General features: G+C 39.3%; 1 protein-coding gene across 1 annotated transcript; it reads left to right on the forward strand.

Moving 5' to 3' along the window:
• The first annotated feature begins 8,175 nt into the window (after positions 1–8,175).
• Positions 8,176–14,442, forward strand: rad23aa (RAD23 homolog A, nucleotide excision repair protein a). The gene is made up of 9 exons (XM_033970857.2): positions 8,176–8,450; positions 9,334–9,495; positions 9,565–9,782; positions 10,018–10,061; positions 10,804–10,931; positions 11,205–11,274; positions 11,813–11,943; positions 12,528–12,689; positions 12,922–14,442. The coding sequence occupies exons 1-9, from the start codon at positions 8,385–8,387 to the stop codon at positions 13,033–13,035; spliced, it is 1,095 nt and encodes a 364-aa protein (XP_033826748.1). The 5' UTR covers positions 8,176–8,384; the 3' UTR covers positions 13,036–14,442.
• The last annotated feature ends 252 nt before the right edge of the window (positions 14,443–14,694 follow it).

Below are 14,694 nucleotides of genomic sequence, written 5' to 3' on the forward strand. Positions count from 1 at the left end.
ACTGTTGTTCTGATGCTGCTGTTGTATATATTTTCTCCCTTTAAGTATTTCATTTGATTTTTTTAAGCATATCTTTTTAACTTTGTGCATGCCCTTATTTGTATTTGTATTTGTATTTATTCAGTGTGTTTATGTTGCACTTTTTCACCGTATCAAGTTCCTAGTTTGTGAACTGTGTTCACAGACTATGGCAATAAAAGTCTTCTGATTCTGATTCTGAAATATCAGTAGGATAAAGTGGTTTTCTATGTTATCGTTTATCACAATATTTCAACCCAACTCAAACACAAAAAAATGAATATATAGTTAATGGGTTAAGTGGTCACAATAGCTAAACACTCCTTTTAAATGCTATAACCTTTTTAAGATGAGCTTGGAAGATATTTGCACCTTGTTACTTTGACACCTGTTGTAATGGCAACCCTCTCACCCTGTCAACCCTCAAGCCACTCTTCCAGATAGTCAGTTGAAATACCATAATTATTTTTTATGTAAATGATTTACATGTGGACAGCTATGGCCATAAAAGTGCATGGAGTGGACATTCACTGAATACCTTTTTTTTAATTTTCCTGTATAAAACACAAACTTATGAATTACTGTATGTTTCTATCAATTCTAAGCCTGCACTCTGACTGTATATGGACAAGAAATGCGCTTCATTAAACATAATCTCTACTTTTCCTGACCTTTTCTTCTTGACTCCTTACAAGGGAAACTCAGCCTGGTTCACTTCAGTCATCCCTTGTCCTCTCCGTGTCTCTTTTTATCTGACATGTATAAATTAACACATCAGCTTAATGTTCCTCCTGAGCCCCCGTCGGTGGAAGGGGCAGGGGAAATGCGGGTCGCTCCAGGGGCAGGTTTCATTTCTGTAAATGAGGCCACTCACAGAAATCCTTCAACAGAGGTTAGTAACTACACAAAGACCTCCTCACACGTTGGGGTTTGTTTGTGGAGATAACTAGCATCCACACTCACAGTCAATCAAGTTGTATTCACATGAAAACATCAGCCAAGTTTACTTTTAATAATGATGAATTTAGTCTATATGGTGTTGGCTATTTCAGACACTCAATTCACTTTACAAGTTTTTCTGTACACAGCTGCCCTGGGTTAGTCTCACAGACATATATACTACATACTGTATCTGTGCTTCTATGCCCTACTGACCACCACTAATCACACACAGGCACTTATACATGTATGTTGGATTTCCATACACGTCCATACAATGCTAATGCTTTAGTCGGACCTGGAATCTAACTACCAACCTTCAGGTTTGAGGGTGAACACTGATAGACCATAAACCATCAGTGTCCAAATCACACCCTAATCTTATGGTGTGTTTCCTTCCTTATGAATGAAAGGTATGTTATATAGGCACTTGAACATAAACCAAATAATTGGCTTCAATATATTGCACAGCTAATAAGTAATTTTTAATATGTCTGTGTAAACCCTCAGTCGTCCAGGTCTGCCCCCCCAGATTTAACTTCGTCTTTTGCTTATTTTTAACTGTGTTACAAAGATGTAGTCTGCCTAAAACATTCTCTATGCACAGGACCAGGACCTAGTGTTATCTACATTAACCTTATACAGTTTTTACAGTTTTTAAGTTTTACATTTTAAAAATGTTGAATAACTTTTTACATAATTGCTCATAATGTGATGATTTGGAACCACTTTGTTAAACAGAATTAAGTGACTCAGTTGACAAAATAGCACATGCACCCACAGCTCTCTGTATTTTTAAAAATATTTGTATTGATTTTACATTAGATTTCAGAATGGTAACATCATGGCTGTCGGGGAACTTAAAACATCTATTTTGGGTTATGTTCCTGGTCAGTCTTTTCTGAGACTTTGCAGAGAGGTTGGTTTAAAGTTTCTAAGCTAGCAACTTGTTTCTATCTGTTTTGTTGTTTTTAAAAATATTTGCTTGAGTGTTTGTTCGTTTCTGGTTGACCCTAACTGTTGTTGTGAGTGGCAGTTGAAACTGGTTTTGTTTATTCTTTTTAGTCCGCCCATAGTCAGCTGGACAGAGAGATGCAGAGGTGCCCTGAAGTCATGAGTTCGACATGATGATATCAGAGCTGTCCTAGTGACCCTGACCCTGTCCCAGGACCCAGTGGTGTTTCTCACAGGCCTATGGGGCCAAAAACCTCAGACAAATGCATTGTGAGCACCAAGCGGAAATGCTTATGGTGAAGAGGGATCAAAGCCAGGGAGACACCACAGGACCAGTCAAAGAGTCTAAATTCAGGTAACTGAAACTTCTGTCATAGATACTATGTACTGATATTTTTCCAAGGTCTACGGCAATGTAAATTCTGGTTAATGAGGAAAGGCAAACTGTACTGTAAGCAATTTCTCCATATAATTCCACTCCATATAAATATTATGTATATTATAGTTATATGCACTAACTTTATTTTGAGTGAATCCTATCTTCAGCAATATAATATTTATCTGTAGTTTTAAAAGAGAATAGAGCCCCAACTTTCATTATGTTTAAAAATGGGCAAAACTGCAATGTCATACCACTTTAATAGAATTAGTGAAGAGAATACTTGACTTATTTTTGTATGTTTTACATATGGTTCCTCTCTCTAGTTTAGCCATGTGGCTTCTCTTCAGAGGGCCCCAGAAGAAGAAGCTACAGCCAGCACAAAATGTGGTGTTCTCCTACAAACTCCCCAACTGTCATGAGCTCCAATAAAGCAGGACAAACTACAAGTAGTGAGAAGAGCAGACGCAATACTTTGATTCAAACAAATGATGTAAATGATGTAAACAGAAACTGCACAAATAAACAGTCAGGCTAAGACAGGTAAGTCCAAAGCTGTGTTCTACAATTTGCTATTATAGCAATTATTTTTTATTTAATTATAAATAATCAGTTTCTGGCCTGGTACAACCTGGGCTATGAGAGGGCCTGGTCTTTGAGAAGCCAGACCCCTGTATAGACCTACTGGACTATATCAGATTCCGAAACCCTAGAAGATTAGATTGCACCGGGGCCAAGGTGAATGTTGAATTCACCTAAAAAAATAAAAAATTAAAAAATGTATTAAATGTTGTAATCTTTATTTGGTAGCATTTCATCAAATCCCAAGCTAAAATATTGCTACGTAACATGTATGTATGGTCTATATAAAAATACAAAATAATGTCTAAACTAACTGTGTATTTACCACTGGTTTAAACAGTGGTTATGGCTGTAAATGAATAAAGAAATCATTATGGACAAGATGAACTATATCTAATGTTTGTGGCTTTGTATTTCAAGCACTCCACAGTACTCGTCTACAGAGTGGTTCAGACAGAACGCATACACTGTAGGCCCAACCACAGTGTACCTGATCAGCAGGGAAACTATTGCATCTATGAGCGGTGTTACCATTCCCTGCTCCATTCCATTAGGTGAGAAATAAATTGTAAGAATTCCATTGTTTTATGGTACTGTTAGGGTTGTCAAAAAACAGATACTAATTGATACCAAACCAAATATAGAAACTAGATACACATTTGAACAAGTATCAATAGTAAAAAGTCACACCAACATGATAGAACTTAACCTTTTCTGAACAGCTTTAGAATGATCCTGGGCTGTATCAGAACTAGTATAAGAACTACTACTACTGTCTAAATAAAGAGTGTTTTTTTTTATCATCCTGGTATTGGAATCGGTATTAAGTATCTAGGCTATTCCTTAGAATTGAAACCAAGTTTGAAATTTTAGTATTGTGACAAGAATACTGTATGTAAGCAAGTTTTGTAAGTGTTTGTTAGTATGTAGATAGCAGGGACTTACTGAAGAGCTGTCTAGAGAAGAACCCAGATTCTGATGAGAATATGGAGTAGTTTCCCAAACCCTCTCTGACCATCTCTGCTTCAAATCACAACATCCACACAATCAGGGCTGCAACAACTAATCCGATTCTCTGTGTGTGTGGCATACAATAAAAAGAACCAGTTAAAAAAAAACTGACTGAGAGACATGGTCTGAGTCTGTTTTCACAAATGCCATTGTGGCTGTGGACTCCTTCTTTCTGTGGATCTAGTTTTGAATGTATATGAGCAGATGTGATAAATGTGTGCTAAAAACATATAAGTTAAAAGGCTGAACGCCATCCAGATAAGGTAAGTTCAAATACAGATCTTACATGGGTTCACCAGAAGCTTACAGCCTACTACCTCAGGCTATGATGTATGCTCAATAATGTCTTTGGCTATGTACCTAATCAACACAGTTAAGGGTGCATCAGATGAGAAAAGACACACCAAAATATATGTGAACTAACTTAGGCCCAGCTTTCTCCAGATGTATTTCCCTTGATCACTGATATGTGTGGTTCATTCATCTTTCCATTCATCTAACCTATGTTTTCCAATGGGGCGACCATGGAGCAGTAGTAGCCGTTCTGATAGACCTGCCACATCAGCCAAACAGGACACCTCTCAGAAGATTAGCTGCAGCTTAATATCACCAGACTCCTTCCTGGACAGTTAGCACTCTTACTTGTGTTTGATCTTGTGGTCAGGTGAGCCCTCTGTTCTGTGGTTTGCATGTTCTTCCGGTGTCTGTTTCCTCCAGGTACCTCAATTTACCAATAAAACAGAAGTTCAATAAGAAATTCACTATAAAGTCTGTACTTTGCACATCGTTTTCTATAGCCAGCCTTGGAAAGAGGATGCATAAAGTAGAAAAACTCCTGCACTCTGTCTTACTTGCAAAAAGCCATCTTTATTTACAGTGCAGCAATGTTTCGGAAACTATGCCTAAGTTGCTCCACTGTGAATAAAGGTCACTTTTAACAAGTATGACAGAGTGCAAGAGGTTTTCAACTTTAAATAAAAAACTACCACTAAAAACCCACTAAGACTAAGACTACCAGTAAATATTAAACATTTGATTTTACATCCAACACTCACCCATCTAGCTCCACACTTACATACATCCTGTCTACAGCATCACCCACTCTACTATTATTTTACCACTGACATTTATGTAAGTGCTATATAATATTTATTGTATTTTTGTTTGTTCAGTCAGTGCATTAATACAACACCACTGGGAATTCAACTCCATTTAAATATTTGCTTTAGCATTTTAAAGGTCACTATTTTAAAAAGACCTTCATAGGATCTCCATATTAAGCTTTTCTGAATGTGAACACAGTCCGTGTCCATGTGAGCCAGATCTGTGTACAGTAAAGACATGAGGGAGTAACAGGGACAGGGTTGAACTGTGTGGCCCACTTTTGGCTGAAATAGGCACAATACTGGAGATGCTGTACAGAGGCAGAGGTCAGGGGGCAGAATATAAATAGAAGTAACAAATGGAGCCACTAAACCAGGTCACTGGACTTAATGACAAATTATAACAGCAGATGTACAGTTTCTTCAGTCTCATTGAATGGAGGGAAGAGCTAATAATGGTAAACATGTGAAATACATTGCTATTGCAGAGAACCTAGACCAATGAAATAGCAGATATGTTCCCTGCAAATCAATAGTTTTGATCCTTTGTTGCCAGGCCAACCAAGACTAACATGCTTTTCCTATATTGTACAAAGACGCTTAGTCTGAGAATAGGCCTTGTCTCCACAAGCTCAGATGGGTGTGATTAACAGGCATATTAACGATCAAAGAAGCACATGCGTTGTATGTCTCAAAAAAAAAAAAAAAAACCTGTTAAAAGAGAAAAAGTAAGTAAACTCACATAAACTTTGGGCATTGAAGTTGTCTTTCAAATATTCACACACATTTTAACAAATGAAATGGGAGGAGTCGCTTACTCAACCAGTCTGCTGAGATTGTGTTCATTTGTGGCTGGATGGAGCGTGCTTCTCCTTTGAGGCATTATTACTGCTCTTTGGAGACTTCATGTTTACCCAGCAGGATCTCGGAGCTGTCACTGCAAGAGTCGTACTAGCCCACGTCACCATAGCGACTGTTAGACGCAGCACTGCCATGTCACCTTCAGCTGTGGATCGCTGACGATGCCATGCACTCATTATCTGTCACCCAAGAAAGACACTTCAGAAGATGTAAATCACATTTATGTAATTTAAAGGGTATTAGTTTTGCAAATGATGGTGACCCGAGAAAGAAACTTCAGAAGATGTAAATCACATTTATGTAGTTTAGAGGGTATTAGTTTTGCAAATGATGGAGAGAACTAAGTGCTCTCTGTCTGAAATCCCCCTAAGGCAGGATAACTGTGGCTCAGCCGTTTGAGCACTAGTCCAACAACCAAAAGGACGGAGTTGTTGTGTCCTTAGGTAAGGCACTTCCCCCACATTGCCTTGTATGAATGTGGTGTGTGTGAGTGCTTGGTGGTGGTCGCAAGGGCCAATAGTGCAGATTAGCAGGCTTGCTTCTGTTGGTCTGCCCCAGGGCAGCTGTGGCTACAGAAGAAGCCAGACAGATTGTGGCGTGAATAAATAATGTCTACAGTGTAGCGCTTTGTCGAGCCTGTAAAGCGCACTACCTTATCACCTTCCTGATACTTTTAAGACTTGAAAAAACTTCAGAAAATAAAATTGTGATAAATTAAATATGTTGTAAGTGCATGCTTTAAGTAGTCTATGTATTGCCAGTCTTTTTTGTGTCTTTTCATATTAGCGTATACCAAAAGGTTATAAAACATACTTTTTGACCACAAAATGTAAGTTAGTGCTAGTTAATTTTAGTGCTGTCCATGACATGTGCTGGAAACACAATAGTTATGGTGTGTTACTTGGGAGAAAGTTGAGCTGTTATTTTTAAACAGTTTGAGGATGCTCACAAGCGAGAATTAAAAATAGACACAGCACCCACAAGTGTTCATCTAAACTGCCTTTTTTTTCCTTCTTCTTATCTAATGAACTTCATCAAATAAATCCTGAAATAAATTGTGTGTGCCTTCTTAAGTCCAGTGTGGCAAATGCATAGTCTTTTCTTGTTAAAGCAAACTAAATGCATAGAAAGTTGTGTTTTAAAAATAAACAGTGCCTATGTGTGTGAATGTGTTGTGACTGAATGACTGTAGTCAAAGTCAATATAACAATAATAACAAACGGCTTAATATTTAAATTATTGAGCAGATGAATTAGGAAGTGAAAAGAATGCCAAAACAACAAAGTAATTGTCTTTGTTTTCAATTGATAAATAAACATCAGGCACTGTATGACACAGTGGCTGCATAAAAGTATTGTATTGTACATTGAACCGAATGGTTGCACTCCTCGTTGTTTTGACACTACACACATAAGTGATTTCATTTGGTCTTGTGTTACTGTGGGCATAGTAGTTATTTACACAGAAGGCCTTTGTAGATCCATATGCACGGCAGGCATGCAGCACTTCTCTATAAAATATGCTTCTCTGTTGTTAATCTTTAATAGTCTATCCAGGAGAATTAAGCCAGATGAACACACATTTAGGCCACTAACACGCAAAAGATAGCTTCTAACTTTTCAACCTCTTCTCCTCAAATCCAGGGCTGAAAATAGCTATCATGAATGTTAAACCACTATCTGATGTGATCAAATATATATGGCAAGATTGTAAAATAAACTGTTTAAAAATGCATTCTTAATTTGACAGACTCCATTATCTTCTAATCTATTTTAATTTATTTGACTATGGAAAGTGAAAATAAACTGTCAGGTCGGTCAATAGAATGACGGTGATTGATATATTAGAAACTATTCAAAGGGAATAAGTCCGGTTGACAGATGGTTTCTCTGTCTGTAAAGAGTCAGTGTGTCTCGGTGGTGAGTTATCGTGGGGTCAAGGTACAAGTGAGTCATGTCAGAATATGCAAAGCATCCGTTCCAAAGTGACAGTAAAATTAGTTATCAAACCCTGCCCTCTGCTGGTGACATCATTTACTTCTGTTTACAATAATAAAAGAAAGAATACACACAGTGTGCTTAGAAAGATAGAGTGCAAGTGAAAATGCAAAGCTAATGTTTTACTTTCATAAACCCCCCAAAATAACCTAGGGTAATAACACGACGACTACTTAAGTCTTTTAGTTAATATTGTTAGTATCTCTGAGCATGACGATTGTATCAAAAAGCTGTATTTGGCGTCTGTTCCTCTCTAAAACATTAATAACGCATGACTGGAAATCGCAATGAAAAAAAAAAGACAAAACTCAAGACGCTGCGTGCCATACTCACGTCTGCACGAGATCTCGCATGTGCAAGGAGCTCTTCTCGTCGCAAAACTTGTCACCAAAGATGGCGAATTGCTGAGTGCTCATGGATGTACACATTTGTAGGCTCCTTGTTATTTTACCTGAACTGACAACTTTGACAAGAAAATAGCTGCAGAGCGGGCGTTTTCTCCTCGATTCACTTAAACAAGAAACGCCATTTGCCGCTACCATGCAGATCACACTGAAAACACTGCAACAGCAGACAATTCAGATTGAGATAGACCCCGAACAAACGGTGAGTGGCTAAAAGCTAAAAGGCTAACTTTAGCTCTCCCAAGTAGGCATAAAACATGGGATTAAACCTCTTACACATACAGTATCTTCACGCTTAGTACTTTGACAATGATTGTTCTTAGCTGTTGCTAGTAAATATATGTGCAAAACCTGCAAGAATTGATAAATTGACTTGCAAAAAGAAAAAAACGCGACAAACCATGTAGCATGAACTTCCAAGCCTTAGCGTGTTAGCATGTAAGTAAGTGCCACGCGCTGTGAAATGTATGTATGTGAACTAGAGCTCAAACTGACACGATCTGATTCACCTGTCTGTCTGTCTGTCTGTCCAAGGAACCACAATGTCTAATATCTAACCCTATCGGATCAACTAAAGTGGGTGGTGTTGCTAATTGCTAATGCTCATAGCATGACTGTGCTAATTATGATTAGCCTTATTTGTAGCGGATCATAAAGACGACAGAGCTACATGTAAACAATGAGACAATAATAAGAAAAGTTAAGTGTATGTATTCCGCATTAAATTATTATTTCTACAGAGTTTTTTAAATTGAGTATATTTGATGATTTGTCATAATAATTGTGTACAAATTATATTCTATTGCTTGTACATTAACATAGTAGAAATTTTAGAGTGAGAATATAATGATGACTTGTAAAACACAGAATATAGATTAGAACTAATGTAACTGATCAGTTTACCTTAAAGTTTGTTTGAACGGGGATTTGTATGACATGACAAAGGACTCACTTGAGACCTGTTCCATTTAGATCATCAACTGCCCAGTAAAGGATATAAAATCTATGGTAGTGTGGTAATTAAATTATTTAAATAAATGCACAAAGTCTCATCACATCAAGCACTAAAAATACATTTTCTTTAGGTGAAGGCGTTGAAAGAGAAGATCGAAGCAGAACGAGGAAAAGACAACTTTCCTGTTTCTGGACAGAAATTAATATACGCTGGTAAAATTCTTCAAGATGACACGCCCATTAAGGAATACAAAATAGATGAGAAGAACTTTGTTGTTGTGATGGTTTCAAAGGTAAGGGGCTTGTTGTAACGATGTTGGCGTGTGAGTAAAACGCCCTAACCTCATGTGCACTATGACCAGGCTAAGCCCGCTGCTGCTGCCTCTCCTTCCCTGTCAGAAGCGCCCAAACCTCCTTCACAAGAGTCCACTGCCCCTGCTCCAGCTCCTGCCTCTGCCCCTACCCCTGTCCCCACCCCCGCCGCAGTGCCCATTCCCCCCGATGAGCCCAGGGAAGAGGCCAGAGAGGAGCCCAAAGATGAGCCCAGCGCTGCAGCTGGAGAACCGCAGCAACCTGCCAGGTAGTGGTCATTTTCAGTCTGTACATTGTACTGATGTTAGGGGCAGGCGACTGTGTAGATAATGATATTATCCCACTGTGAACATCCTACCACAAAATGTGTAGTAACAAACACCAACGGATAGAGTGCTTCTTAAGTTTAGGAAATAAAATACTACAGTATATGTAAAAGTCAAATAATGATAAGATGCATTTAAATGAGAAGAGGGTTTTCTAATTTTGAATTATATTTGCAGCTCCAGTGGCAGCAGTCAAAGCATGGACCCCTCGTCGGCTCTTGGTATGTAGAGATGTGTGAATGCTGCTGAGTCGGCTGCACACTTTGAAGATGACATTGCATTAATGTGATAGACTTGGCTATTAATGAAGTGGGCCTCGACTGCACTTCTGCCAAAAATGTCCTCACAGTGTTGAGCTACACAGGGTGCTGTATAATGCATATCACTACTAAATTTAGACTGTGACAAAGGGGGTCATCTATTACTCAAGGAGCAGAGGGTTCCTATTGGTGTAGGCAAAGCTCCTGTCCTGTGGGGGTATATCTTTGGAGTTGGCTGTGAATGAAGAAGATAATCATCTAATTCTTATTCGACACACTTTATTGTAAACCTAAAAATAATGATGCTTTTCAGAGTCAACCACTGAGACAAATGACCCACTCGCACATTTTCTTTTCATGGGGCTGGGTGTTAAAAAGGCTATATACACTATACACTATACACACATCTACAATTAAAATCAATGAAGCTACTCAGAAAAGTGAAAAATGGAGATTAGATGAAACAAATGGGATGAAGCAAGAACCCATCCAAACTTAAAAATGGGATTAAAACCCCTCCTTTCTATTGAGGCATTTTGGATGCAGAAGCAATTGTTTTCTTTAGTCGGCATCAAAACAACTTGGATTCAAATAACACTCATTGTCTTGGACAAAAAGTACATTTGCAGCGAGCACAGTACATTAGATGTTGTTGCTTCTTTGGTGTTCTGAGTGACATGATGTTTCTTGTGTATGTGCGCAGTGACGGGTGCAGAGTACGAGAACATGCTGACAGCAATCATGGCGATGGGCTATGAGCGGGAGCGAGTGGTGGCCGCTCTGAGGGCGAGCTTCAACAACCCGCACAGAGCCGTGGAGTACCTGCTCACTGTACGCACCAGCACACAATACACACAATACACACACTTATACCTTTCCTTCAAATTAATATCATCAAAGTCATCATTCTGTGACTGGGAAATGTGTGTGCCACAAATAATAGCCTTTTGGATTTAACATGACCAGGATATTATGCATTGTTTTTTGTACACAAGCTTGTATCAAGCAATAGAGAGTTTTGACATCAGCAGGGGAAAAATACACCTTTTCACACCAGTTGTAAGTTTACGGTGCAGTTCACTGACAGTTTATTTGTGTCCATAGGGCATCCCCAACAGCCCAGTCCAGGAGAGCAATCCTCCCACCTCTGGACCCACAGAAGCCCCATCGGAAGGTAAGCACTCACTATAAATGCCATTTTATTCTGCTTATCCAACGGCCTAGTTGCAGGGGCAGCACTCTAAGCAGGGATTCCCAGACTTCCCTCATCCCAGACATTTCTTCCAGCTCCTCCGGTGAGACCCCAAGGCATTACCAGGCCAGCCGAGAGATATAGTCCCTCCAGCCTGTCTTGGGTCTTCCCCGGGGTCTCCTCTCGGTGGGACATGCCCAGAACACCTCCCTAAGGAGGCATCACGGAGGCATCCAGGAGGCATCTCAGCTGGGTCCAATTCATTATAAATGGTTTTATATAATTATTCATACCTTGAACAAAACCTTCATCCAAAAACCTATAATGACTTTGCAGCATCTATAATCACAATTCATTGTTGACATTGCTGCATTGCTAAAGCCATACAGAAGCCCTCCTGCATTATTTCTGTGCCCAAATGTCATCCTCATATGGTTATGTTTTAACCAGAGAAGCATAAGTGGAGATGAAGTTTCCATACAAACCAGTTTACAACAGTGTGATAATTTCCTGTGTTCAGGAGAAAATCCGCTGGCATTCCTGCGGGTTCAGCCTCAATTCCTCAACATGAGACGGGCCATCCAGCAGGACCGCTCTATGCTTCCCTCTCTGCTGCAGCAGCTGGGCCGGGAGAACCCCCAGCTCCTACAGGTAACATTCCCACAATGTGCGACCATGTGCTTATGGCATTTCAGCTAATGAACAGGGCACTATATCTACATCTATTTTGACACTAACAACATTAATGTACGAGAGCAAAACCTAATTTCATGATTCAAATCTCCCAAATTGAAGAAACACGCTGGAGTACTCACTCAAGGAGAGGAATTAAACTGCACAAGGCAAGAAACAATGCATGATGACACATTTTAGATCAGCAATGACCCAAATTTTGCTTCTTCCAATGCAGACTGGCTTGTGTTGATTCATTGTTTTGGTCTGTCTGCTACATTAATATGAAAGAAAAAACTACTGGAGCAGAGATTTATTTAATTATGTTGCAGAGATGAAAAGTCTTGAGCAATGCATTTCCTAACAATCTGAATAAACAAGTAAATTAGTTGTTGTTTTTGTATTTGCAGAAGTGTGATTATATATGCCACTTTTATTAGCAATTATAGCTGCAAAGTTTTAGTACAAATGCTAATATGCTCCTGGGCATATTATTTTTTCTTTTTTTCTACATTTTGAACTACTATCCTCTGTCATCCATTACCTCTGTTTATTTGTAACAGCAAATCAGCCAGCACCAGGAGCGGTTTATTCAGATGCTGAACGAGCCGATGGGGGAGGGGGGAGATGCTCCAGAGCTGGGGGACATTGGAGCGGCCGGAGAAGAGGGAGCTCCTGTGAGCTACATCCCAGTCACTGCTCAAGAGAAGGAGGCCATTGAGAGGGTAAGTGCACATGTATCTGTGTCTGCCCTTAACACTACTTCACTAAGTTTTCAAAGGACATGTGGAAACGTGTCTCCAAAACTCTTATACCAGCTGGGTAGGTAATAAGTCCTCTGATCATTGTCAGACAATTAATTGAATCAAACCAGGTTTATTGTTGTAAATGCTTTAGATCCAGATGTGTATGCATCATCCTGTGGCTTGTTCTGATTGGTTGCGGTCTGTTTCACAGTTAAAAGCGCTGGGCTTCCCTGAGCCGATGGTGATCCAGGCCTACTTTGCCTGTGAGAAGAACGAGAACCTGGCAGCCAACTTCCTCCTGAACCAGGAGCTGGACGAAGACTGAGTCCCGGCCCCTCCCTCCTCCACTCAGAGACTGCAGCCGCCCCGCACACACCTGCCTGTGGGGGGAGGGGGAGAGGAGGACGCCTTGTGTGCAAGAAAGTTAGATCATGGAGGAAACGTCAAATCCACGTGAATTCCAATGGAATGTGTGGGGTTTGTTTTGGGAGATCTCTACTTTGATTTTAGATGCGCTTTGTGATTGTTAGGGAAAGGGTGCGACGAGCGAGAGCGTCTGTGTGCCTGTGCTGATGGATGCAATGCAGTTAAAGCTGAAAGCGTAATCATTGAGCGGTATCTAAGACTGTTCATGCTGTAGCCACACGACAGAAGCACTCATCACCACTCCTCATGAAGGACTCTGCTGCTGGTGTCTGTCCACAAACCACCACGGGACAAACTCTCTCCTGTTACCTCTGTTACACCAAATCATCTTCTGCCTCATATGCATTATCAATTAAAAAATAATTACCTTACCGGGACAAAACTCTGGTAATGAAATTACTTAATGCACAGGTGTTCGAATAATTTAACAAGTTCAAAATAACATGTCAGCCATCTTCTGACCTTTTTATGTTTCCAAATCTTGGCACTTGTGGACTATTACTGTTTTCACACATACTTTGTTCTTTCTACCTTAACTTTTTTTTTCTGCCTTATTGGCTGAACTAACTTTTTTATTCTAATTTGTATAAGCATCTGTTCTAACCAGCTGGGTCTTTAAACACTTACTACAATAATACTGTTTGATTATTTTGCAGTTTAAATGACAAAATGATCCCTTCTATATTATAAACACACAGACATTTCCTGAAACATGACAAATAAAGAAATGTACATCTGAATGTGACCCAAAGAGTGACTGAAAATTCATTGAAATCATGGCACTTCTAAGAATTGTTTTGATTGGCCTTGTGTGCAGCTCATTGTATTGAGTGGACCACCTCAAAATTACTCAGCAACCAATTTAGCATTTTTGCATGTTCTGAACTCAACATACTAATAATCCCGGGATATGTTCACATTTCATAATTTCATATTTTGTGTTACGAATGAAACATTTAAATATGGGGGTCACCAGCCAATATGAAGCATTTTCCTGTTCAGTATGTCCGGTCCATTGAAGTATGCTGATGGTGTGAAAATGCTAACACCAAATTGCTAACTGTGTTCAGAGGCCTGTAAAATAAACTATTGTACCTGCATGTGAGAGTGGTACTTTGCTTGGGGCATATTTCACTGTAACTGTTTGAGATGGGGAGGTATGGCATGACAAGTGTGCTTTCTTTTCAGCTTTTGTGAGTTCACAAAAGGACAATGTAAACAAACCCATGTGTGTGAGTTGCCCCTGTTCTACAGCATCAACATGAGCTTAGATGAGCTGTGCTACATTAAATATCAGTCTTTCAGGCTCCTGACTCTGACAATTATTCATATTTCATTTTATTTACTCATGGTTAAACTAGTGAAATGCTGTCATGTGAGTCCTTGGCTCTCTTAATACACATAACAGGCACATTTAACTGCTATTCTGTTGGGTTACATTTTTTTTATATAGTAACAATGATTATAGAATAAGAAATTTTAATAAAGATGTAATGAAATCTGATAAGGCAACTGTAACATTTGAATACACATGTTAAAATATTCAAGATGTGTAAAA

The sequence above is a fragment of the Periophthalmus magnuspinnatus genome, chromosome 8 (assembly GCF_009829125.3).
Source record: "Periophthalmus magnuspinnatus isolate fPerMag1 chromosome 8, fPerMag1.2.pri, whole genome shotgun sequence".
NCBI lineage: Eukaryota > Metazoa > Chordata > Actinopteri > Gobiiformes > Gobiidae > Periophthalmus > Periophthalmus magnuspinnatus.

Coding starts and splice junctions, on each gene's coding strand:
- rad23aa (XM_033970857.2), top strand. CDS start 8,385: ATGCAGATCACACTGAAAACACTGCAACAGCAGACAATTCAGATTGAG. Junction 8,451..9,333: donor AGATAGACCCCGAACAAACG/GTGAGTGGCTAA, acceptor CATTTTCTTTAG/GTGAAGGCGTTGAAAGAGAA. Junction 10,932..11,204: donor CCGTGGAGTACCTGCTCACT/GTACGCACCAGC, acceptor TTGTGTCCATAG/GGCATCCCCAACAGCCCAGT.